Below are 27,675 nucleotides of genomic sequence, written 5' to 3' on the forward strand. Positions count from 1 at the left end.
AATAATAAGAATTACTTCATAAATATATATATAAATATAAATATATATCTACAGGATCTGCAATGCAGGAGAAAACCCTTTAAAGAAAAACATTGCACTTTTGGATTATCAGGATGCTGTCATATTTACCCTTCAAGTGAAATATAATTACCATTCCAGGTGCTTTTGGCACAAGTTTTTAGGTGAATATTGACACAATCTTAAAAACACAATGCTTTTATATTTTATTCACTGGAATATGATGAATCAAACAGAATTCAGAATTCTGACCAAAAATATTCAGGTAACTGCAATTGCTTAATTAAATACAAAAAAAAATATTGTTTTAAAAAGACCTTAGACTGCCTTTACATCTGGAACACGTAAAATTTTACCAGCAATACGTTTTTTTCAATCCCCTCAAGCAAGAATTCCCAGCCTACACAGAAAGGTAACATTGTCTTTTTCTACTCATATATGACTTAGATCACACCCCAGTATATAAGGACAAAAAATAAATGTATAATAAAAAGATTGGATAAATCAGGAGAGGCTTTTTGGTCTTGAATTCTTCACCCACTAACAATGAAGCAGCACTGTAGGCAGCCCAAAACACACCAAAGAGCTTTAAAAAAACAAACAAAAAAGACAAAAGGCAGCATATTAGCAAGTTAATTAACATTTTGGGTATCATAAAAATAACATTTACAGTATTTTCTTAAAACAACCCTAACAACCAATTGTAGAAGCAGTAAAACTTATTGAGAATGTTTAAAACTTGTTAGGAATATTCATCCTTGCTCTGCTCCCTGACTTCTGCAAATGAAGTCTTTTGTTATCAAACTTGTCTAATCATAAGAATCACCTTGGGTGCCTATTAAAAAACAGAATCCTGGGATTCATTCTAGTTCTACTGAATCAGAATCTCTAAGGGAAGAAGGGTCTAATTATCAGACTTTTTAACAAGTGTCCCTGGTGACTTAAGATAAGGCAACTTTCGGAAAAACTATTATAGGGATAAGCAGCTGAAAGATATTTGTTTCCTGAAAGAAAACTAATTGATCTTTACAAAGTAGAAATTTTTCCTTTTTTTTTCTCCAAGAAGTAGAAAAACATATTAAGTGAAAATTTTACACAACATTTATTAAGTATCAAATCATTTTCCCAGGACTAGGTAGAAGTATAGTGTTAAATGGAAAGGAGGAAAACCATAACATTTTGGTTGAGTTTTCTTTTTTTTTTAATGTTTGAAAATTTTTCATAATAAAAAATTTTTGTTTGCTTTTTTTTTTTTAATTGAAGTATAGTTGATGTCCTAATGTATAGCACAGGAAACTATATTCAATATCCCATGGTAAACCATAATGGAAGAGAGTTTTCTGATTATGCACGTGCTTAATTTTAAATTATTTCAACTAGAAATTTATATAATACTTACCAATATAGTCACTGAAGGCACTTTACAGAATGAAATGAAAGGAAGAACTATAACGGTAGAAATCAGGGAAACTATGACAGAAACAGACCTGGCACAGACCAGGGTTTCTCAACCATGCACTAATCAAATTTTTGAGCTGGATAATTGTTGTGGGAAGTTGTCCTGTGCACTGTAGGATGTTTAGCAGTATCCCTGGCTTCTAGTCACTATATACTAGTGCCATCCCAGCCCTCCCCATTTGTGATACCCAAAAATGTCTCCAGACATTGCCAAATGTCCTTGGGGGGCAAAATCGCCATCAGTTGAGAACCACTGGTACAGAGGTAAAAAATAAATGCTGGCAGACTGACTGAAAATGTATTTGAGATGGTCCAATTTTATACTGTGCTTTTTAAACTAAAAACATACAAAAAAACCTGCAAGATATTTTAAACCTACAAAAAAGTATAGGGAAATAAATGAAGTAAAATTATAATCAAATTGCATTTGTATGGCATGATTAAATTTTTTTGTAAATAAATGGTTAAAGATTGGTAAGAGTTACAGAGACTTAATGTTAAAAAAATTAGTGCTTGTAGATTAAACTGTATTCTAATGCTAGAGTTAAGTGATGAGAGTTTTGCAACATTATTTCTCAGCAAACTTTGGACTAAAACAAGAAACATGTAAAACAGATCGCTACACACAGAAGATTAAGTGATTAGGGAAAGAAATGTGGGGAAGAAAATCTAAAGTTTAAAAAGAATTGTATCCTAAACTTTTAATGATATAAAAAAGATTCTTCCATTTTATAATAATACATACACATGTTGCATAAAGAACATTAAGACCAATTTTCAGTTGAACTCAATGACTGAAAATAACCAGAGGACAGTTTTAGCAATTTGGGAAGTAGTCTCAGAAGCATTCAAACAGGCTTTAACCCAAGTAAAACAACACACAAGCAGTGATCCTGAATGATTCAGTAAAGTGGTATGTTCACTAAGGCTAGATAATTAAATGCCAGCATGGGGTTAGCTCTTGCACTGCAAGACTTTTAAACTAAGTGCTAATAATGACAATTAAAAAAAAATTTAGGGTTAGAGGAAAGAAAGCTCTTCTCCTTGGTCTCTTAAGTGCTCAAACAGTTCAAACATACAGAGATGTTCTCAAAATATGTGTTTAACATTTATAATAATAACAGCTACCACTCTGCCTATTCTGTCAAGCACTATACTAGACATTATTTATACTTTAAAATCTTCATAACAAACCCTAAAAATTAGTTAAGACTCCCATTTTGCATAGGAGGGTACGAAAAGATATCTCCCCAAGGCAAACAGCAAGTAAGTGGCAGAACCAGGATCTGAATCCAGAACTGATTGGTTCCAAAATCCAACTCTTCTCAATACCCAAGGCTTATATAATGTCAGTATTAGTCTGTAGTTACTCAATTCTAAAAGGAATAATTTCTTTTATATTGGAATTAGTAATAAACTTTAAGTAAAACCAAAACCCATAAAAGTTACTCTACTTAAAAACTTAAGTATTTAAGTCCAAGTTCTATTTTCCATAAAGAAAAAAAATTACATTCACTGTGTAATATACATACATGTGTTAGAGCAGTCATTTATTTCCAAAAGTTGTTCAAAATTAATAAATCCCAAAATTTAAGTTCAATCACTACTCATTATTAATATTTAATATTATCAGTAAATGTTTAAAGTGGGTACATATGTTAATATAAGCTTAACACAGCACAAAGAAGTCCTGATCTCTGCAACATAGAAAAGCCAATTTATTAGAACCATATATATTTGATAAAGAACTTACTATTCAAATATGAGTGACAATTATTAAATAAATGTCCAGTCCCAGTGGAATTTTATTTATTTTTAGCGAGGTTTTTTTTTTATTGGAGTATAATTGCTTTACAATGTTGTGTTAGTTTCTGCTGTACAATGAAGTGAATCAGTTATATGTATACCTATATCCCCTCCCTCTTGGACCTCCCTCCCACCCCCCTTCCCAATCCCACCCATCTAGATCATCACAGAGCATCAAGCTGAGCTTCCTGTGCTTTATAGAATGTTCCCGCTATCTATTTTACACATGGTAGTGTACATATATCAATCTTAATCTCCCAATTCGTCCAACCCTCCCCTTCCCTACCTGTGTCCACATGTCCATTTTCTACATCTACACCTCTATTCCTGCCCTGCAAATAGGTTCATCTGTACCATTTTTCTAGATTCCACATATATGCGTTAATATATGATATTTTTTTTCTCTTTCTGGCTTACTCCACTCTGTATGACAGACTCTACGTCCATCCACATCTCTACAAATGACCCAATTTCATTCCTTTTTTATGGCTGAGTAATATTCCATTGTATATATGTACCACATCTTCTTTATCCATTCATCTGTCGTTGGACATTTAGGTTGTTTCCATGTTCTGGCTATTGTAAATAGTGCTGCAATGAACATTGGGGTACACGTGTCCTTTTGAGCCAGTGGAATTTTAAATAAATACCTCCCACAAAATCTAAGTCAGATGAACTAGAAGAAAATTTTAACATTAAATAAAAAAATTCTCTGAGTGTAATACCCCAAGGTCCGATTTGCTCTTTGTTCTTTATTCCGCCCTAGACATACATTATAATTTATGGCAATTAAAAGGGGAAAATAAAAGAAATACAACTGGTATAATTAGTGAGTAAGGTCACTGTTCCAAAATACTACCAAATGTTTGATAAACAGTTATAGATTACAAGATTCTTAGCCAGAGAACTAGTACAGTCAGCTCTTATTACCTGTGGGTTCTGCATCCATGGATTCAACCAACTGTGGATCGAAAATATTTGGGGGGAAGAAAAAATTCCAGAAAGTTCCAAAAAGCCAAACTTGAATTTGCTGCACTACAGACAACTATTTACACAGCATTTACATTGTATTAGGTATTGTAAGTAATCTAGAGATGATTTAAAGTAGATGGAAGGATGTGCACAGATTACATGTAAATACTACACCATTTTGTATAGGGAACTTGAGCATCTGCAGATTTTCATGTCTGCGGGGGGTCCTGGAACGAATCTCCCGTAGATATGGAGGGACAACTGCATACTTTTTTTTTTTACTGGGAAACAGTAAACTACTTTTTATAACACACTACTTACTTTTATAAGTGTAGACACCACTTCAAATGATCCAACCACCAAAAGTATAGGGGCTATTACAATGAGAGGAAGTAATGAATATCCTATAACTCCAAGAACTTGGCCATATGCAACCTGTGAATTTCCAAAATGTTAAATAAATATCACAGAAATCAAGATACTTATTTTAACCACTATTAAACATCATATATACTTTGTTGTACTTACATAAATGTGAGAATTAAGAAAAAAGTATCATACCCATTATATTTCAAATTATCATATAGTCTCTTATATTCGTGGACAATGTCAACAACCCACCATGATTTCAATTATCAATTATGATGATACCCAAACCTACATTTCCTGCCCTCTCTCTTTTGAGCTTCAGACTTATATATCCAATTACCTTGAGTATATCTCTTAGTCACTATTTCCCTTGTTGTAGGAGGATTATTTAAAGGAACCACAACCATCTTATTTTGATGAAAAATTCAAGTCTAGAGAAGCTAGATGTGACAAATACAGACTAGAAGGGAAGGGAGAGAGGTAGGAGGACTGAAGAGAAAAATATTTCCTAGTGGCTACTGTGTGCCACACTCCGTGATAGAGCTTCACATATTGTGAAGATCAAAGGCACTAACAACCCTATGTGGTATTACTGTCCCCATTATGAAGAAAGTGATTCCAGAGAGACAAACAGCTTTGTTCAGGAAAGCAAAGCTAGTTGGTAAGAGTTCAAATTAAGATCTAGGTATTTTAACTTCTCTATCAACACTCCTAAATTACCAAAACATTTAGTGATACCTTTTTTCACATAAAAATTATATGAGGTTTTATCTAGAATGTAAGAAATAATATGCAAACAAATGTCCCTGTTAGAATTATTTTAAATTTTCATAAGCAGAGTGAAAAAGTTACATAGATAAATGTTACTCTCATTTATTCAAGAGTTTTAAGTTAAGATGATGGATTGAGTGCATATATCTAATATCATTCCTTCCTGAAACTCCATTAAAAGGGAAGGAAAAAAGGAAACTCCCTTTTATAAGAGGCATAAACAGGAGATTAGAAGACAGGACAAGAGCAACTTAATTTTGGAAACTGGAAAGCAGAAGAACAAGAGCTTGGTGGAGACCTTTCCACCAAGTATGAGGAAAAGGCTCAAGAGTTCTGCATTTAACATTCAGTGTTCATAGAGTAAGCCTGATATGAGTCAGCACCCACATGATGTAGTAACTCCGCCTGGCATCCCTTGTGCTTTACTCTCTCCACAGAGAGCTGAATTCCAGAGTGCTGGAATTCCTAGGTTTATAGTAATCCATAAAGTCTAATTTAATGGAGCAGTGATTCTCAAGGTGTGGCCCATGGACCTCTGGGGGTCCCAGAGACTCTTCTAAAAGACTGGAACGTCAAAACTATTTTTTGTAATAGGGGACTTCCCTGGCGGTCCAGTGGTTAAGACTCCACGCTTCCACTGCAGGGGGCACAGGTTCACTCCCTGGTTGGGGAATTAAGATCCCGCATGCCGCAAGGCACGGAAAAATAATAAAATAAATAAAACTTTTAAAAAAACCCACAAAACTATTTTTTATAATAGTAATAAAACATTATTTGCCTTTTTAATTGGGTTGATATTGGTACTAATAGAACAAAAGCAATGGGTAAAACATGCTGCTTTAGCACAAATCAAGGTGGCATGAAACATACTAGTAGTTACTGTGTTCTTTACTACCCCACACTCACAGGAAAAGAAGAAAAAAAGCCAGTTTCACTTAAGAATGTCCTTAATGAAGCAGTTAAAATGATTAATTTTATTAAGCCTCAACCTTTGAATATGTCTTTTTAATATTCTGTGTAACAAAATGAGAAGTACACAGAAAGCATTTCTTCTGTATCTTGATTCAATGGTTATCCCAAGGAAGAGCATTTGTACAACTGTGTGAGTGAAGAGCTGAATTAGATGCTTTATCCATAGAATACCATTTTTACTTGAAAGAACAACTGAAAGACAAACTATGATTACTCAGAGTTAGGTACTGACAGGCAACATGAATGAAAATGAATGAAGTGAGCCTATTATTTCAAGGAAAACAACTGACAGTATTTCTTCCAAATTACAAAGTTCTCTCTCTCAAGCAAAAAGTAGAATTTTGGAAAACTTGTATCCAACACTGTTATCTTGATAGTTTTCCAATACAGATTTTTCTGATGAAATATGTGGTGATATTAATGAATGTGATTTTCTGATATTGTATAATAAAATGAGTCAACATTGGGAAGATCTGCAAAGCTCAGGAAACTAATGTTTTCTTAGTTGATCGTGCATGGGTAAAAAGATCCATCCAAAGTGAATTTCAATGATACAGCGTATAAAAAGTTCACTGATATGGTTTGAGATTCCTCACTACAACAAACCTTTAAGAAAATATTACTTGTTGAGTGTTGATGCAGTATCAGAGTAGAATAATCACAATCATCCAAAAAATGTATTAAAATACTCTTCCTTTTAAAATTATATACCTGTGTGAGGCCTTATTTTTTACTTTAACCAAAATATATCATAACAATTGAATGCAGAAAGCAGATATTAGATTAGAATACAATTTCCACTAACCCAGACACTAAAGCTACTTGCAAAAATGTAAAACAATGCCTTTTTCTCACTTTGTTTTGAAAAATAGTTTTCATTAAAATGTATTTTTTATGTTAAAATGTATTTGGTTTACTTTTAGTTTTAAATGAATAAATATATATTTTAAATTTTTATTTTAATTTCTAACATGGTAAATATCGATAAATACAACCTACAGAAAGAAATCTCTTTGGGGACCTGAGATCAAAAAGTTTGAGAACTACTGTAACAGAGAATAAACTGCATGCTTCCCTAAAAAGCTATAAATTATTTATGAGTGAAATTGGATTTTTTTCTTTCCTCTTTATTTCTCATAACATTTATACTAATATTTACATCACCTTAAAAGAAGTAGCATAACTTAAAAGCAATTCTGGGACAAAAAGCAGTTACAATGAACATAGCTACTGATACTACCTGCAGTATCAAAAATAAAGCTTACCATAAAAAACAAAGGCTATTTTCAAAATTAACCACTTACTTCTCCACCAAGAACTCTGGCCAGTAAGAAAATTGTTAATGAACCAAATATCCAAATGGTTATAATCCATGAGACCACCTTAAGAGAAAAAAAATTCATGCAATTAATATCTGTGTACCAAATAAGCTGATAATTTCCCACGAACTCAATCCTCTACCATATAAGATACTTTGGTATACCCAACTTCAGGTCATAGAGAGTTTGGGTTCCCAGGTAAAACTTAGTAAGAATATAAATGTGTAATATAATTTTACATCCAAATTGAAAATTTAGCAATGATCAATTGCCTAAGGAAATCTTAGTATTTTATGATCTATAATAAAAGAATACTGCAAAGAAAGACCAAATTGTTGACTCCCAACCCCTGCTTTATAGCATTTTGGAAGGTAAATTCATCTGTGAAACAAGTTACCAGTCTTCTCAAGAGGTCTCTAAAATTTACATTAATTACACATTTATCCAAGTAATAGAATGTGGATGATACTTCAGACAATTTTAACTCCTGAGACTTGACATAGTAATGATACATGCATATATTTCCAAGTTCTGTCTGCTTGGGGGGGGGTCCAGAAATAATGACACCCAGTAGCAACATAAGCACACTTATTGCCCAGATACTGGTTTCTAAATATTCCCCAATAAAAGGCACTAGGACTCCCTAGAAAAATGACTGATTCCAGGGCTGGGACAGGGACAATAAAAGGTGAGCCCAGAACACTCTGTGGAGTCAGAAAGAAAGGAAGTACTCAAAAAAAGATGGGGATATGTCAAAAGGATACAGAAGGTAACCTGAAGGAGCTCCCAATGGCTAAAACTGCAACAATCTGAGCAATAAATGATAGTACTGGATTACAGCCCAGAAAATAAAATAAATATCCATGAGTCCATACTGACAAAAATAAATGAATGATTAAGTAATGACAAAGAAGGACTAGCTGTTCCAAAGAGAATACCAATTAATACATGTGGAAGAAAAAAAAAAAAAAACATGTGGAAGGGGGCTTCCCTGGTGGCGCAGTGGTTGAGAATCTGCCTGCCAATGCAGGGGACACGGGTTCGAGCTCTGGTCTGGGAAGATCCCACATGCCGCGGAGCAACTGGGCCCATGAGCCACAACTACTGAGCCTGCGCGTCTGGAGCCTGTGCTCCACAACAAGAGAGGCCGCAACAGTGAGAGGTCCGCGAACCGCGATGAAGAGTGGCCCCCGCTCGCTCCAACTAGAGAAAGCCCTCGCACAGAAACAAAGACCCAACACAGCCAAAAATAAATAAATAAATAAATAATTAACAACAACAACAAAACTTTGAAAAAAACCAAAAAAAAAACATTATAAAAAAAAGTACATGTGGAAGGAATGAGGAAAATCATCATTCAGTAAACAATATAGTAATAATTGTTGCATGCAAGATCCATCAGTAGATGCTAAAATTAGCGGGCTAAAGTCTGATGAGAAACAGGGTATTTGCATAGTCACAAAGTATTTCCACAAGATATTTATTAAAAGGGAAAAATAGCAACTTTACAGTGGAAGATACCACCCCATCACCTAACCAAGTGATCAATGTTAATAGTACCAGTAATATGACATATTAGTACCATGTAATGCCTGATAGTATGTAGAGAAGGGCACAATGTCACTTCTGTGGTATTTTTGCCAAAAATGTATGATCCCAATCCAGTCATGAGAAAATATTAAACAAACTCAAATTAAGAAACATTCTATGGAGATACGAATCTTCTGTTTTTAGCCTTAGAACACTTTGTTCAAATGAAAGATTATATAAAATAGATAAAATTCATACACAGATGTTCTACATGAAGGGTTGGTGGTGGGTAGGAGACCAGAACCCCCATTCAACTTCTTCAATGGTCCTTATACTGGCAACAGAATACTTGATATGAACTACTGATCCAAGGTAAATATTAATAAGACCAGTGTTATATAATGTTAAGGGCCTTGCTATGGAGAGAACACTCTGGATTATCCGTTGAGCACTAAATGTAATCACAACTGTCCTTTAAAAAAGGAGGCAGAGGGAAATTTGACTACAGTAGAGAAGGCAATGTGACAAGTGGAAACAGATTGCAGTGATGCAGCCAGAAGCCAAGCAATGTTGGCAGCCTCTAGACATGGGAAGAGGCAAGCAACAGACTGTCCTGGAGCCTCCAGAATAACCAGCCCTGCTGACATTTTGATTTTAGCCCTTTAAGACTCAATTTGGGTTTCTGACTTTCAGAACTGTCAAAGAATAAATCTGCATTCTTTTAAGCCACTGAACTTGTGGAAATCTGTTATAGTACAAAAGGAAACTAATTCATTTCCAAATCACTCTGTGGTAAAGAGTTATTTTTTACTCCCCTAAAGCCTTAAACTAGGGATGAGGGAATGATATGCATGTGCCTTATTTTGATGATAGAGATAAAGCCTCTGAGAATAGGACAAAGTATTATACAAAAACAAATACTGATGGAATTCTTGTCGTCATTTATTAAAAAGCTTACTTTAAAAAACAGAACTGGGCTTCCCTGGTAGCGCAGTGGTTGAGAATCTGCCTGCCAATGCAGGGGACACGGGTTCGATCCCTGGTCCGGGAGGATCCCACATGCCGCGAAGCGGCTGGGCCCGTGAGCCACAATTACTGAGCCTGCGCATCTGGAGCCTGAACTCCGCGGCGGGAGAGGCCGCGATGGTGAGAGGCCCGCGCACCGCGGTGAAGAGTGGACCCCGCTTGCCACGACTGGAAAAAGCCCTCGCACAGAAACGAAGACCCAACACAACCATAAATAAAAAAATAAATAAATAAATAATTATAAAAAAAAAAAGTGATTCAAAAAAAACAAAAAACAAAACAAAAAAAAAACAGAACTAAAAATGAATAAAAGATAAGAACATGAGTATTGTGTTTCAAACTCTTTATCCTTTGGAGAAATCAGAAAGAGTATGGGCAGGTGGAAGCAGTCCCAACCATTTTACCCACTTGCCATACAAATACTAATACTTTTTATGAAAATGATGATGTAGAAGAGTTTGGAAATCATTAATCCAAGGCACTCCCCTCTTATTTAATTAAGAACAGCTTGTTGGGATAAACAAGTGAGAAATAATGGGTAAAGCTAAAGCATTTCTCAAACATGAAGTACTACAGTTAATATTTGGCTATTTTCAATTTTAAAACTCTTAAACTATTTAGAATTTGTGAAAAGTAAGATATACTTACCCTAAACTGTCCATATAATGATATCATGGAAAAGAAAAGAACAACAGCCAGAGGACCCCAAAAGTCAGGATTGTCTCTCACCACTTGCCTATTAAAACCAAGTGATGGCATTGGCATCAAAACACATCGAATTTTGTAGTAAATATCCTTTAGGTCGATATCCAATTCTTCCCTGTAATTTTAAAATAAGAATTCTTAAAAAGCACACACTTTTGAATACTGAGACAGTTGCAGCAGAATTTAAGAAAAGTTTAAATATAACATTATAGTCACCACAGATCAACAAAACATTTGCATTTGAAGTACCGCATTTCACTGGTTCCAAGATGAACATTTTCATCATTTCAACATCTCTAAAGTTGGGATGCATCTCACAATAGCTGGTGTCTTATAACTGTTGTCAGTCTGGAGTGAAGCCAAGTGCTTCCAAGATCTGCCTTTCCTTTTGCCAGTCTCCTGGAGGCACTATCAATTTGGGACTTTAAATAAAATCCTCTGCTTGAGACTTTTTGGGACCATACTGATAAATCAGACTGCAATCCTATATTCTCACAGACACTTTTTCTTCCAACACCCCACCCAGTGCCAAACAGACAAGCAAACTTCCTTGCTGTCTCTTTTTGTATGGTAGGTTATTTCTCATTTACCCTAACACTAAGGAGATAAGACAGCCCTTTGATGTCCTAGCTTTATGCTGTCTTAGGTATTTTTTCTGTTTTATCAATAAACGTGAAATAACTGCATCTTAAAATCCATACCATCTTAGATTTGATGAAATTCGGTATATTAACATTAAGAAACAGGATGTTTTAGCACTTGATCTACCAATAATTACTATAGAGAATAACTTGGTAATACCTTGATTTTACAAAGCTATAGGTTCTTCTTTCCAAAATTGTTAAATTCTTCACCTTTTTTCCCCAAGTGATACATAATCACTTAAAAATTTTCAAGTACTATGAAGAAAGTGAAAGTATCCCTATAGTCCTCCCAGTGGTAGCTCTAGAATTTCTCTATGGGAGAGAGTTTGGAGGGGTAATCTTTTTGGAAATCTTAAACTGAACTTCCACAGCAAGCACCCAAGCACCTTGCTTTTTTACTTACATCGTATGTTCACTTCAGATAGCTATAGACCCAGGTAAGTCCTAACAGTTTGGAGTATATTTGTGTGGGATATAGGATTATGATTCTTTTAACTTTTGCCATTCAGTAGGTTAAAAATATTCTCTCATTATTTCAGTTTTACTAGTTACAGTTGACCTTGAACAACGTGGGGGTTATGGGTGCCACCCTCAGTCAAAGATCCACATATAATTTTGACTCCCCCAAAACTTAACTACTAATAGCCTACTGTTGACCAGAAGCCTTACCAATCACATAAAGAGTTAACATATATTTTATATGTTACCTGTACATCTACATATACTTTATGCATTCATGATATACCTTTTTCTTAATTTTTTCGATACTTCTAGGCTACATGGTTCGTCTGCGAGTTTTTTCACATTGTTGCAAACTCAAAAAAATTTTCCAGTGTATGTATTAAAAATAATCTATGTACAAGTAGACCTACACAGTTCAAACCTGTGTTGTTCAAGGGTCAACTATAACAGTAAAACTGAAAACAGCTAAAACTTTTGACCAAAAAGGTTAAGATTTTCTATACCTGTCTTAAATAATATGAAAAAATACCTCCCACAGACTAGCTCTAAAAACCAAAAAATACATATTATTTTTACATACAAGAGTGGCTTGTTATCTTCAGGGTCATCATCTTCAACTTCCAAAAGCCAGCCATATCCTCTTTGTCTCAGAAATGTAGTAGCTGTAGACTCTTTGATAAAATCTCCACCAAGGTTTAACTTGACATCTGGGGATGCTATTGAACCACTGAGATCTTAGGAGAAAAGAGGACAAAACTATAAACCAAGGTAAAATGTGTGAATCCTAACCAACATGAGCATATATCCAACTAAATAATTATCACTTGAAGATCTCTACATATGAACATCTGCTACTGCATACAATCTTTGTATTTTATAGTTGATAGTGCTAAAAACAAGACAGCAGGCCCAAAATGGAGTCACTTATGCTAAGTCTCATGTCACCAAACCAAGACTTAATTACAGTTTTGGCCTCTCCCAGAAACAGAATCTTAAACTAGTGAATCAGGAATCACCTGGTCAGCACTAGTGAGGTAATCTGCCTGACAGACCCCTGCAATCTCCTAAAGCAAAGTGACCTTACCATAACTAATCCACTTGTAGCTAGTATAACTTCCTTGTCCCACTTCCTTCTGCCTAAAGTCTTTCATTTTGTACAGCTCCTCAGAGCTCCTTTCTATCTGCAAAATGGGATGCTGCCCATTTCATGAATCACTGAATAAGCCAATAAAATCTTTAAAAGTTACTCAGTTGAATTTTTTTTCAGTAATGATATCTAAAAACCACTTTTTATTTTTACAACAAGAAAATGAAAACGAGAGAGGTAAATTCACATGAAAGGTTTCACATCTAACTAGCTAGCCTTGTACCAGAATCTAGACTTATAACTGTAACTTTAAAATTTAAATGGAAGATATATACAAAATATATTATAGGATATCGCTTTGGTTTTTTTGTTTGTTTGGTTTGGTTTGGTTTTGGCCACACTGCGAGGCCTGCGGGATCTTAGTTCCCCGACCAGGGACTGAATCCAGGCCTGGCAGCAAAAGCACGGCGTCCTAACCACTGGACCCCCAGGAACTCCCAACAGGATATCATCTTGGATTCCCTTCATTATTATGTACATTATGTGCTTCAGAACAAAGTGATGTATAAATTCTTTTTAAAGGCATTACATATTAATATATACAAACCATTAGACATAATTATTTGCTAAAAGAAAACCATAGATAACTTCCCCTATTTTTTCATATATTTATTCATACATTATTTTTTTAAAACCAAATATCTATGCTAAGTGCCTCATATATTAATGCTTAGTTCTGGATAAATCTGACTAGTAAGAGTTTCCTGCTATTTCAGCTAACTTTTTTCTTTATATAATTACATCATTTATCTTTAGTTTTGCCAAAATAAAGGTTGTTGTTGTTTTTTAGGTCAATTCTAAAAAGCAGTGAAGGGCTTCCCTGGTGGTGCAGTGGTTAAGAATCCGCCTGCCAATGCAGGGGACACAGGTTCGAGCCCTGGTCCAGGAAGATCCCACATGCTGCGGAGCAACTAAGCCCGTGCGCCACAACTACTGAGCCTGCGCTCTAGAGCCCGTGCACCACAACTACTGAGCCCACATGCCACAACTACTGAAGCCCGCATGCCTAGAGCCCATGCTCTGCAACAAGAGAAGGCACCGCAATAAGAAGCCTGCGCACCACAACGAAGAGTAGCCCCCGCTCACTGCCAACTAGAGAAAGCCCGTGTGCAGCAATGAAGACCCAACGCAGCCAAAAATAAATAAATAAATAAATAAATTTATATAGATTAAAAAAAGCAGTGAAGAGACTCTGTTATCCACATTACAAAATAAATTCCACTCGCAGTCTGTACCAGTGCCTTAGAGGTTACAGATAATCACAGTAGTACATATGTCAAAATTTCTGGTTGAAAATAAATTGGGAATAATAAAGGACTTGCTTGAGGTCATACAGGAATTAATTAAAAAAAACACATTTGTAGGACCAGGCAACATGCACTAGTAAACAACCATCAATGTTGTTAGCTAGAAGTCACAAGATTGGAGTGATACTTTAGAAAACAATTTCGGCAACAGCAAACCAGAACACTCAACACAGACTCTCCTCTCCTGGAGATCCTATACAGTAGAAGGAAGAGCTTAATTTGCACATTACCCAAAATTCTAGGTTAGCTTTTGAGAACTGCCATTAAAAAATTTTGGCTTAAACTTCAATCAATGAGTGGATCAATTATGAGTCACATAATGATCTGGTTCTGACAACTCCTGCAATTAATTATAATAAAGTTTGCATTCTGAAGCTAAGTCCTAGCTAAGCTACTAATTAATACAGCAAATCATTAATGTCTTCTGGTCTCCAGTTTCCTATTCAAAGTTCTTTCCAGGCTTAACATTACATGATTCTAAAAAGCTTTTATAGTTTAGTTTATTCAGCTAGAGATAAAATGCAAGTACTTTTGAATTCACTGTCCTTCCCTACTTAAAGCTTAAAAATAGTCCCTATAGATGCTAATTACCATAGAATCTTGTGATTAAAATATTCTCTCAAAATTACTTTCTGCTTCTTTGTCTTACTCTACGTTGAAAATGAAAGAGTTGAAACTTAACTAAAATTCTACTTCCAATAGGTACAAAGAGTGCCTTTCTTGATTTAACAAGAGGAAAACTTAGATCAGGAAGTCATTAGTATAGCAGTGACTTTAAAGGTTTTGGAATTATAAGGCAGGAAAGGCCCTTAACAACTGTTTCCTGGCCTCTAGAAAAGAATGAACTTAAAGTCCTTAATCTAAACCAAAAAAGGATATATAAATTATAGTGCTAAGGAGTGCTGTGAGAAAGAATTGTATATGTTTAGCAGTTTTTCATAGCAGGGATGCAGAACCTCAAAAAGACACCCTCAGCTTATAATTTTGCAGTGTTTTCCATTCTATGCAAAGAAGGAAAATATCATGGACATATGTAGGAGAATGCTAGAAACAGCAGTCTGACAAATCACCCAGTTCCCCCAAGACACAATTACATGTGAGTTAAAAAAAAAGCAACAGAAAAGTAAAAAAACTCAGTAGTTTTCTAACACGTGATCAAGTTAACACGTAAAGAATAATGTCGGAAGACAATGAGAAATATTCAAAAAAAAAAAAAAAATCACTCCAGGAGCACAGCTGTCTTACATTAAACCACAGTAAGAACCAGCTAGCTTGATCGTCAACTCTAGGACAGTTGTCCAGAATTATAAAACACTAATCTGAAATTAATCCTTTCTTACTACATTATAATATTCTTGCCATTTTCTAAGTAAAAAACAACATAAAGATAATAATAAATATAAGTGGTTTTAAGAGGAAATAATCTTTGAAAGAAATCTTAAAAATGTTTCCACTACTGTTTGGGTTCAGAGTGAGGAAAGAATATCAGTAAGTTTCAAGTTTTATTAAAAGCCACCTGGAAAAACTGCAGAACAAAACTTAAAAGTAATTTTCCCTCCCTTTCAACTCAAGTGTATTACTGGGTGAGGGATCTTTTCTCTGAATCTTCTCCTCAGCCTGAGAACTTCACTTTGAAGAATTCAGTCAGTGTAGTATGATAGTATACTCAGGGTGAGATTTACTGATCTACCCCTACAAAAGTTCTATATTTCTATGAAAGAAGAGTAATCTGCAATGAACATGAACATTTTGTTGGTACTTGCCAACTTCTTTTTTTTTTTTTTTTTTTTTTTTAATTTTACTTATTTATTTATGGCTGTGTTAGGTCTTCGTTTCTGTGCGAGGGCTTTCTCTAGTTGTGGCAAGCGGGGGCCACTCTTCATCGCGGTGCGCGGGCCTCTCACCATCGCGGCCTCTTCTGTTGCGGAGCACAGGCTCCAGACGCGCAGGCTCAGTAATTGTGGCTCACGGGCCCAGTTGCTCCGCAGCATGTGGGATCTTCCCAGACCAGGGCTCGAACCCGTGTCCCCTGCACTGGCAGGCGGATTCTCAACCACTGCGCCACCAGGGAAGCCCCCGCCAACTTCTTATATACATGAATAAGCGTTTTCTTACTTAACAAGCAACCAAGAGCAAGGACAAAAATAATGCCATTTTATTTGAATGAAAATGAAATGAAATCCATGTGTGCTTAAATCTAAACCAGAATTGACTATTTGTGCAGCAAAATAAAACAAGCACATGTTTCATACTAAAGGGACAAATTCCACTGTTCCATCTTAGTTATAAAAACATTTTAATGCGTGTATAGGCCAATGAAAGAGCTCAAGAAACCAACCAAGTATATAATGATTTTATAATTGCTAGACCTATACTGGAGTTGATTATGTTACTCCATGAGAAAAAATTTTAAAGCCTTGTATAAAATTGTGTCCTAAGTTATATATATATATATATATATATATATATATATATATATATATATATATATATATACTTTTAAAGTTTTTATTTATTTTTGGCTCTGTTGGGTCTTCATTGCTGCACACGGAAGCCCTTTCTCTAGTTGTGGCGCACAGGCTTCTCACTGCGGTGGTTTCTCTTGTTGCAGAGCACAGGCTCTAGGCACACAGGCTCAGTAGTTGTGGCTCATGGGCTTAGTTGCTCCGCGGCATGCGGAATCTTCCCAGATCAGGGCTCGAACCTGTGTCCCAGGCATTGGCAGGCGCATTCTTAACCACTGCGCCACCAGGGAAGCCCCTAGGTTATATTTTTATTCATATCATTTTGGTTTACGATTTCAGTAGCTTTAGTATTCAATATTGCCAGTTAATTTTCATATTGCACATAATATTAATTAAAATCAATTACATCTCCTGAGCCTACCTTTAGAAAAATCAAATCCCATTTTGGCATAAACCAGTTATCTAACAGAAATTTCTTTTATTTGCCTTATGAGTCTTTTAACTTTTATTTTGAAATAATTATAGATTCACAGGAAGTTGCAGAGAGGTTATATGCACCCTTCACCCTGTTTCCCCCAATGGTACCATACCATCATATGTACTATCAAAACCAGGACACTGACATTGATACAGTTGATAGACCTTATTCAGATTTTACCAGTTTTAAGTGCACTTATTTGTGGGTATGTGTGTATAGTTCTATGCAATTTTACCACATTTATAGATTTGTGTAATGCCTTACAAGTTTAAAATTTATGAAAAGAAATAGATTAATTTTCTAAAAGATAAATCTTGCTTAACTACTTTGTTTTCTTCCCAAGAAAGGTTGACTAAAAAGTCATTTTCAATTTTCAAACAGGGAAGAAAAGCTATTCTTGCACCCATTATATATCATATATTGTACTTCTTGAGCACATTGTATAGAAGATACTTGTGATAATATCTATCTGGATATAATTTTTTAAAAATCAAGTAGGAAACTTTTAAAGAGGAAAAACTAAAGATTCCTCTATCAACACTACTAAATTATATTAGAAGTGACATCTTGCCTGGGGAGGGGGAATGTCACACAAAGTAGGCTAAATGGACACCTTAACAGAGTAACAGAAAATTATTGTTTACTCAAAAAAGCCTATTAATACAAAAATTATTGCATTATTATGTCTACAAATTACTGATCACAATAATGTATTATGAGTTGTATATACTATCATTTTTATATAGGAGTGTCTTAGTCTGTTTAGGCTGCTATGTAACAAAATACCATAGACTGGATGGCTTATAAACAATAGAAATTTGTTTCTCATAGTTCTGGAGGTTGGAAGTCTAAAGTCAGGGTGTCAGCATGGTCAGGTAAGGGCTCTCTTCTGGCTAGCTGACTTCTCCTTGTGCCCTCACATGGCAGAAACGGGTAGGGAGATCTGTGAAATCTTTTTTATAAGAGCACTAATCCCATTTATGAGGGCCCCATCCTCATGACCTAAGTACCTCCCAAAGGCTCCACTTCCCCACTGGGCATTAGGATTTCAACATATGCATTTTGGGGGACACAAACATTCAGACCATAAAAAGAGGTAAAAACACTGAGGAAGGCTGAGCTCAAAAAGCAATATACTGAACCCCGTCCTCTTCTGTAAACTTATACAATCAAGTGTCAGCTTAACATTGTAGTTATTTCAAAAGCATCTAAAACTCAATATTCCAAAACTGAATTCTTGATATTTAAGGTCTTCCTCCAGTTTCTTATTTCAGTGAATAGTACCACTAATCCCATCCAGCACTGTAAACCAGAAGTTTAATTATCCTTGACAGTTTCCTTCATTCACATGCTCCCCACACCATTCAATCACCACTAAATTCTATCGCTTTTATCCCTAAATATTTTTTGAACCTGCCCACTTTTCTCCATTTCTACCACCTGCACCATGCTAGTGCAAACTAACATCTCCTGTCTGTATGACTATAATGGTCTACTAACTCCTCTCTCTAGTCATTCTCTTTCCAATCCATTCTCACCCATAGCCAGAAGAATATTTTTTAAATGCAAATCTTTCACTCTCCCGTTTAAAATCCTTCAGTGGCCTCCCACTACTTTTTCAGCTCAAATCTAACAGTCTCTACATGCCCTATCTACTTCTCCAGAACAATTTTCTGCCTCCCTACCCACCGTGTCCCTATGCTCTAGCCATATTAAGTCTCTCAGTTCTTTGAATGAACCAGGATCCCTGGTACCTTAGGGACTTTGTACCAGGCTGTCTCCCCTAACTTCAGATAATTAAATGCCATCCATTCTTCAGTTCCTAGATATACTTTTTTTTAATATATAAATTTATTTATTTTATTTATTATTTTTGGCTGCGCTGGGTCTTCATTGCTGCATGCAGGCTTTCTCTAGTTGTGGCGAGCGGGGGCTACTCTTCCTTGTGGTGCAAGGGCTTCTCACTGCGGTGGCTTCTTTTGTTGCTGAGCACAGGCTCTAGGCAAGCAGGCTTCAGTAGTTGTGGCATGAGGGCTCAGTAGTTGTGGTGCACGGGCTTAGCTGCTCTGCGGCATGTGGGATCTTCCTGGACCAGGGCTCGAACCCGTGCCCCATGCATTGGCAGGCGGACTCTCAACCACTGCACCACCAGGGAAGTCCCCTAGATATACCTATTTAAGGAAATTTTCCATGATCTCCCTAACTAGATTAGGTTCCTTTCATAGTCCCCTGGACTTTTCCTTCATAACATTTATCACTGTTTATAATAATGTATTTGTATGATTATTTGGATAATGTCTGTAAGTTCGCTGATGGGAGGAACTAAGTGTGTTTGTTGTAGTTTTGTTTTGAACACGTATCTCCAGTACCTATAACAGTGCCTGGCCCATAGTAGGCAACCAACAAATGTGTGCTGGTTAGATGAATTAATTAATAGAAGGGCAAACAGCTTCACAGAGCTTATATCAAGAGAGATATTAGAGATTTTTAATAAAGTAAATATACAAAATCAGATTTGCATTGTGTAAACATAATCTTAGCTGCACTGTGGAGGACTGATTTAAGTGGGGAGAGATTTGAGGAGGGAGTATGGTCAGCAAAAAGTATAGATGAGAAATGGAAAGGACTTGAACTAAGGCAATGTCAGTAGAGAGGGAAGAACAGATTAATTATATAGCTATTCTGGAGCTATTCTGAAATAATTTGATGACCAACTGAATATGAGAAAGTGAGAGAGAGACTAGACACAAGCTTCTGGCCTTTGGCAAAAGGAACTATATCACAAACAATAAGTCATTTTCACTTTAGCACCTTTCTCACTTTCAACATTGGTTAATTAATCCACCAATAAATATTTAAGGATTACTTATTTCTATAATGCCCTGAGAGTGATATAAAGAAGTGAGATACTTTAAGGAGTTCAAAATCCAATTCACAGTATATCCAAGCAATGGAATTTTATTCAGTCAGAAAAGGAATGAGTTACTGATTCATGCTGTAACATGAATGAACCTTGAAAGCATTATGCTGAGTGAAAGAAACCAGACACAAAAGGTCACATATTGTATTACGCCATTTACATGAAATACCCAAAATAAGCAAATCGATAGAGACAGCAAGTAGATTAGTGGTTGCCAGGGACTGGAAGGCAGGGAGGGAATAGAGAGTGACTGAAAATGGGTACAGGGTTTCTCTTTGGAGTGCTGAATATGATACAAAACCCTATTAGTATTGTAAAACACACTCTTCTGTAGGTAAATGACAATGCCTATTGCTAACAGATCACAGGTGCCATAGGAGTAAAGAGACCTAAGCTATCAAAGAGGTGGTCAGGAAGACTATGTGGAAGTAGAACTGGAATCTGGCCGTGAGAGATAAGTGGATGAGCAGAGAAGGAATAAGAAATCATTCCAAAGATGGGAGAAAATATCTGCAAATGATGCGACTGACAAGGCTTTAATCTCCAAAATATACAAACAGCTTATGAGGCTCACTATCAAAAAAACAAACAACCCAATTGAAAAATGGGCAGAAGACCTTAACAGACACTTTTCCAAAGAAGACATACAGATGGCCAGTAGGCACATGAAAAGATGCTCAACATCACTAATTATTAGAGAAATGCATATCAAAACTACAATGAGGTACCACCTCACACCAGTCAGAATGGCCATCATTAAAAAGTCTACAAATAGCACATGCTGGAGAGAGTGTGGAGAAAAGGGAACCCTCCTACACTGTTGGTGGGTATGTAAGTTGGTGCAGCCACTATGGAAAACAGTGTGGAGGTTCCTCAGAAAACTAAAAATAGAATTACCATATGATCCAGCAATCCCACTCCTGGGTATATATCTGCACAAAACTATAATTCAAAAAGATACATGCTGGGACTTCCCTGGCAGTCCAGTGGTTAAGACTTCACCTTGCAATGCAGAGGGTGCAGGTTTGATCCCTGGTCAGGGAGCTAAGATCCCACATGCCTCAGGGCCAAAAAAACAAAACATAAAATCTAAGCAATATTGTAACAAATTCAATAAAGACTTTAAAAATAGTCCACATTAAAAAATCTTAAAAAAAAAAAAACCATACATGCACCCCTATGTTCATAGCAGCACTATTCACAACAGCCAAGACATGGAAGCAACCTAAATGTCCATGGACAGATGAATGGATAAAGAAGATGAGGTACATATATACAATGGAATACTACTCAGCCATAAAAAAGAATGAAATCATGCCATTTGCAGCAACATGGATGCAACTAGAGATTATCATACTAAGTGAAGTAAGTCAGAAAGAGAAAGACAAATACCATATGATATCACTTATATGTGGAATCTAAAATATGGCACTGGGGCTTCCCTGGTGGCGCAGTGGTTGAGAGTCTGCCTGCCAATGCAGGGGACGTGGGTTCAAGCCCTGGTCTGGGAAGATCCCACGTGCTGCGGAGCAACTGGGCCCGTGAGCCACAATTGCTGAGCCTGCGCGTCTGGAGCCTGTGCCCCGCAACAAGAGAGGCCGTGACAGTGAAAGGCCCGCGCACCGCAATGAAGAGTGGCCCCCGCTTGCCACAACTAGAGAAAGCCCTCACATAGAAACAAAGACCCAACACAGCCAAAAAAATAAAAAATAAAAAAAATAAAATATGGCACAAATGAACCTATCTACAAAACAGAAACAGACTCACAGACACAGAGAACAGACTGTGGTTGCCAAGGGGGAGAGGGTGAGGGAGAAAAGGACTGGGAGTTTGGGATTAGCAGATGTAAACTATTATATATAGAATGGATAAACAACAATATCCTACAAGCACAGGGAACTGTATTCAATAACCTGTAATAAACCATAATGGAAAAGAATATCAAAAAAAAGAATGTCTACATGTGTATAACTGAGTCACTTGGCTGTACAGCAGAGACTAGCACAATATTATAAATCAACTATTCTTCAATAAAAAAGAAATAAAATTTAAAAAAAAAGAAAGAAATCATTCCAAGGAAAAGAAAGGGCAGAGACAAAGGCATGGAAGCCCAAGGCTTATAAAAGGCACAGAGTTCAAAAGTTGTGGAAGATAGGTTGGGGACAAAGTGTTAAGAGAATAAATATCGGACAAAAAACCCCCAATTTTTTAAAACTTGTCTTTATAGGCAAGTGTTTCTTTATGCATGTTCTGTGGAATCTGGATCCTATGAGATGCCCTCCACAAAAAGCTTTTGATATTCACTAAGTTTGGAAAACCCTGCATACTACACAACCTCCATTTGGAGTTTCAGAACTAATATTGGCATATTAAAGGCTCTGGGAATTCTGCATTAAGGAAACTGGTTTAACTTAGCTTAACACATTATTTACCAAATTTTTGTCATGGAACCTTTCCCCCTTGGGAAACACTGCTGAAGGTCCTTCTGTAGATGATGGGAAGCAAGTCAAGTTCCAAAAGAATGGTAGGGATTGCTGGATGCTGAGGAAATAGGAAATAACAGAGATAGTTTAGCTGTGAAAGTAAGGAAAAAGGGAAGTAGTAGATTTAATTAAAAATTCTGTCAATTAGGAGGGGACCTGTGAGTGATGATAGTGATGGACGAAACAGAGGAGAAATAAAAAATGCTGGAGAGAAAAACAAAGAAAGGTTCCAAAAGAGGCAAGATCATCTTTCTTGGTTAGTTGTCTCTGTTCATGTCCTTTCCAACTACTTGTTGGACTTCTGTTGAATTAGTGTTGGCTTCAGTTCTAGCAGCACAACACCTTTATCTTAATCAAAAAGTATCATGTAGTCATCGAACATTTATTAAGTTGCTGCTATATACCAGGCTCTGTGTTAGGCAGTGGGTATGATACTAGTAGACAGTAAAACACAGCTTCTAACCCCAAGGGGCTCATGGTCTAAATCAGCATTGTTTTAGGTCTGTGAAGATTGAGAAGTATAAAATACAGGGACTGCCTCGACCAATTATTGCATTTGCATAATTTTTAAGTGAATGCTCTTCCCTCTTTTCAACCTGAAGAACTCCTCCTTTTCCTTCAAAATGTACCTCATCTGTCTCTGAAGACTTCCTTGATCCCTTCCTGCAGTTAACCACTTCCACCTTTGAACCTCTTTTTTTTTTAAATTAATGAATTTATTTATTTATTTTTGGCTGCGTTGGGTCTTCGTTGCTGTGTGCGGGCTTTCTCTAGTTGTGGCGAGTGGGGGCTACTCTTCGTTGTGGTGCACGGGCCTCTCACTGCGGTGGCTTCTCTTGTTGCGGAGCACGGGCTCTAGGTGCGTGGGCTTCAGTAGTTGTGGCACGTGGGCTCAGCAGTTGTGGCTCATGGGCTCTAGAGCGCAAGCTCAGTAGTTGTGGCACACGGGCTTCGTTGCTCCACAGCATGTGGGATCTTCCCGGACCAGGGCTCAAACCCATGTCCCCTGCATTGGCAGGCGGATTCTTAACCACTGCGCCACCAGGGAAGTTGCTGAACCTCCTTTTTATAGCATTTATTATGTATGATGAATTTTTTAAAATCCCATTCTTATTAAGCCATTTCTTGGTTAGGGACTTCCTCATATACAGTCCCTTGCATATGGACATACTCCCTCCATCCTACATATACAAAACATTACCTATCTTTCAAAATTTGGCAAAATATGACCAATATTAAACTGTTCCTGATCTTTTATCTATAAAAAATTTCCTCCTCTTTTTGTTGATCTTTCATAATATTCTAAATCAGTACCTCTCAAGCTTTAATGTGTTTATGAATCACTTAAGGATGATCTTGTCAAAATGTAAATTATGATTAAGGCAGATTCTGCATTACTAGAGCCCAGTAATGCCAATGCTGCTGGTCTGTGGAAATAAAGCAGGCAAAGAGTTACTTATTTGTATGATACAAAATAAAGTCAAAGGACTGCCTTAAAGACTTCTATATTATACTTAACGGTATCATTACATTCTTTTTTTTTTTTTTTTTGGCTGCGTTTGGTCTTCATTGCTATGCGCGGGCTTTCTCTAGTTGTGGCGAGTAGGAACTACTCTTCGTTGCGGTGCGCGGGCTTCTCATTGCGGTGGTACATTCTTGCATTTATACACATGCATTTCATTACTGCTTTTGGATGTAGTTTTACACCACAGAACTGAATATTAAGTCTGGATTTCATTATTCATTTATTTATTCATTTACTAGCTTATTCACACATAGTCTACGTTCTTTTAACTTGTACTTATGGACCTTGCTTTTATACACATTACCTTAAGTAATTTTCACAATATTCTTATAAGTGTGATTTTCATTTTATGGATGAAAATGTGAGTTTATAGAAGCTATGTAATTTGGTCAATATGACATAGCTTCTGTAAGAGTTAGAACTTTAACTGAAGTCTTCTGGCTCTAAACCAGTAATTTTTTAGTTATACCATCCAAAATGTGCTAGGTTTTATAGTCCCAAGTATCAATGTCATAGGAGACAAAAGAAAGCAGAAATCATTTATTCCTTCAACAAACAACTACTTTGTTATGTTAATATTCTGGGTTCTGTGCTAAGTGCTGGGATATAGAAAAGATTAGGGACATTTCTGTTTCTGAGGAACAGTTAAGCAAAGTTTCAGCAAGAAAGGAGTATCTGAATTCAGCCTTAAGTCTCATCTTGGGGTGAGAAGGAGAAAAGCATTCTGAGCATGAGGACCTGGATACACATAGGTATGGAGACAAACACCAAGGCACATTTTAGAACAAAGGACATGCACAAATTAGTAACGATAAGTATCACTGAGAAAGAGACTTGGACAGAATCTAGAAGCAAGGTATACAATAAAACCTCTACAAGCTGAAAACATCCACGGTTAGATAAACACCGTAAGAGGGGAAAAGCAAGAATTTACATGACACGCTTAGGAACCAGAGAAGAAACTTGGTGTTGCAGAGTCAAATGTTTATGTTAGAGAACAGTAAAAAATAACCGTGGCACCAATTAATACTGAAACCCAAAGCAGTAGCAACACTGCTAACAAATACTGAGCACTTAACTCTTCCAGGTGTACTAAGCGTTTTGCATTTGCAAAATGTTTGAGCACTTGGGTATTATTATTCTCATTTTATGTATACGAAAACTGAGGTTAAGAGAGATTAAGTAACTTGCCCAACATCACATAGATAGTAATTGGTAAAGACAGGATGCAAATCCAGGACTCTATACTTCAGATACACTATTCAGTTTACAAAAATATATGTAAGAGGCATCATGGTTTAGTATAAAGAAATCTTAGGAGACAGAACACTAGCTCTTAATTCCAGATCCTTCATGTGGAGGTCACTAAACTTCTCTAAACCTCAGGTTCACTATAAAACACAGGAATAATAAAGCTCAGCAGGATTCTTAGGAAGACCAAACAAGCCGTTTGCTTAAAATACTCTGTAAATTTAAACTGCATAATATTATAAACTTTAGGGTATTATTATACAAATATCTATCCTTGTCTGTATATCCCTGGATATACAGGGAGTCTATACATTCTTGGCGGCTATACGGAGAAGTTTGAATAGATCTTATGGATTTTACTTATTCCAGGTTTCTTGGTTTAGTATATGGAGTCAATGGATTAGCTTGTTATATTATTGTCAGATTTCTTAGGCATATTTAAGAAAGGTAATTCCTGGAGGAAGCGGGGATATTAGAACTATAAACATAGATACATAAGTCTGAACAAACATCAGGTTGTGATACTCAATTTTTTGTGTATACAGACAATTTTTTCTTAAAGTCTGGAAAACTACGGTTGGTTATTCTCCCCAAGCACTAGGCTAACAAATGTAGATGAAACAAATTGAAATATTTTGGGTTGCTATATTTCACCAAATTTCCATATTACATTTAAATGTATCAGCTATGTTCTCTATGATAAAAATTGTATTTTGCATTTTAATATAACCAAAACTACAGTACTATTTTTTTTTAAACGCCACTCAAAAACCAAAACGAGGAAAGCAAAACAGAAAAAGGGAAAGCAAGCTATATTAACTGATGCATTACAAAACTCGATTTCTCAGGAAACACACTAGGTCCTTCTCTAGAATAAAATTTCTATAGTTAAGTACAACTTATTTTTCCATATCCAGCAGTTAAGTCTGGTCATTGGAAAATTACTGGTATACAAAGTCTAACAAAAGTAGCAGAAAAAGATTTCAGTTACAAAGAGTCTGGTAAAATACAGAGAAAAGGAGGAAAACAAATTCTCCCGTGCTGTAGAAAAATCTCTCCAGCACAAATGCTTCCTCAAAACAGTACATAAAGAAATCTGGAAAGCAACTGAAACTTCTTGTAATCCAGCTGGCTGTTCCCAAATATATCTGGGTCTACTTCTCTGAATATTGAGGTCAAACACCATAAAATAGGAGGAAAACTGGAACGTTGGCAAGATACCAGGTTCCATAAAAACCACAAACTCCTCGAGGGAAGTTAGTATTTGCAGCGCCTAATTTAATCTCAGCAAAAAGTTATGTGCTGATAAATAACAAAGCAACAAGCTCTCGTTGCTCGTTCTCATTCTTTGACACCTAGCCCGGCCAATCTAACCATCCCTTTCTGAGCAACGCCAAGTCACTTTAGAAATAAAATCTTGGGGTCCCGTGGGTGCCCTCGAGGTGGGTAAGTCCGCCAGAAAAACCTGCCACCAGACGGTGCAGCGAAAGCCAGAAGCTGACCGAGTCACTTAGAAAGTTCCCCACACCCCACCCTCGGCCACTCGGACCTCTCGGAAGGCCCGGCGGGAGCAGAGGGCTCGAGTCCCCCCCATGGGTCAGCTTCCTGCCCGTCCCCACCGGGCCACAACCGCCTCGGCCCCAGAAAGACACTGCCGCGTCCGCCCGGCGTCCCCCAGGGCGACGGACCCTCCCGGGGCTCAGTCTCACCTTCCGCGTCTGCTGAGGAGACAAAGGTGAAGTCCCCGTTAGTGGGGGAATACGCCGGGGGAGGGCCCGGCGGCTGCATCTCGCGGCCCCTCCGAGCCCGCGGCGGAGGAGGAGGCTGTGGCTGGGCTCAGGCCCCGAGGCGACCGCGGCGCCGACCCGCACGCGCGCCCGACGGCGCGACCCACGAGCCGAGATATGTAGGCTGGGAACGAGGCCGGAGACGAGCGCAGCTGGCCGCGGGGCTGCCCCTGAGGGTCCCGCACCAAAGTCCTCTCGGTGGCGGCCGCCCAGAAACCACGACGCCGGCGCCCTGACAGGACCATAACAGTGACAGCGTC

At 37.0% G+C, this 27,675-nt stretch overlaps 1 protein-coding gene across 1 annotated transcript; it reads right to left on the reverse strand.

Moving 5' to 3' along the window:
- Positions 1–200: 200 nt before the first annotated feature.
- YIPF4 (Yip1 domain family member 4) lies at positions 201–27,675 on the reverse strand. Its single transcript, XM_082356823.1, has 6 exons — positions 27,338–27,675; positions 12,633–12,786; positions 10,890–11,061; positions 7,671–7,748; positions 4,576–4,689; positions 201–604 (listed from the first exon to the last, which is right to left on the reverse strand). The coding sequence occupies exons 1-6, from the start codon at positions 27,414–27,416 to the stop codon at positions 467–469; spliced, it is 735 nt and encodes a 244-aa protein (XP_082212949.1). The 5' UTR covers positions 27,417–27,675; the 3' UTR covers positions 201–466.

This window comes from Balaenoptera borealis (genome assembly GCF_965194805.1).
Source record: "Balaenoptera borealis genome assembly, chromosome: 15".
NCBI lineage: Eukaryota > Metazoa > Chordata > Mammalia > Artiodactyla > Balaenopteridae > Balaenoptera > Balaenoptera borealis.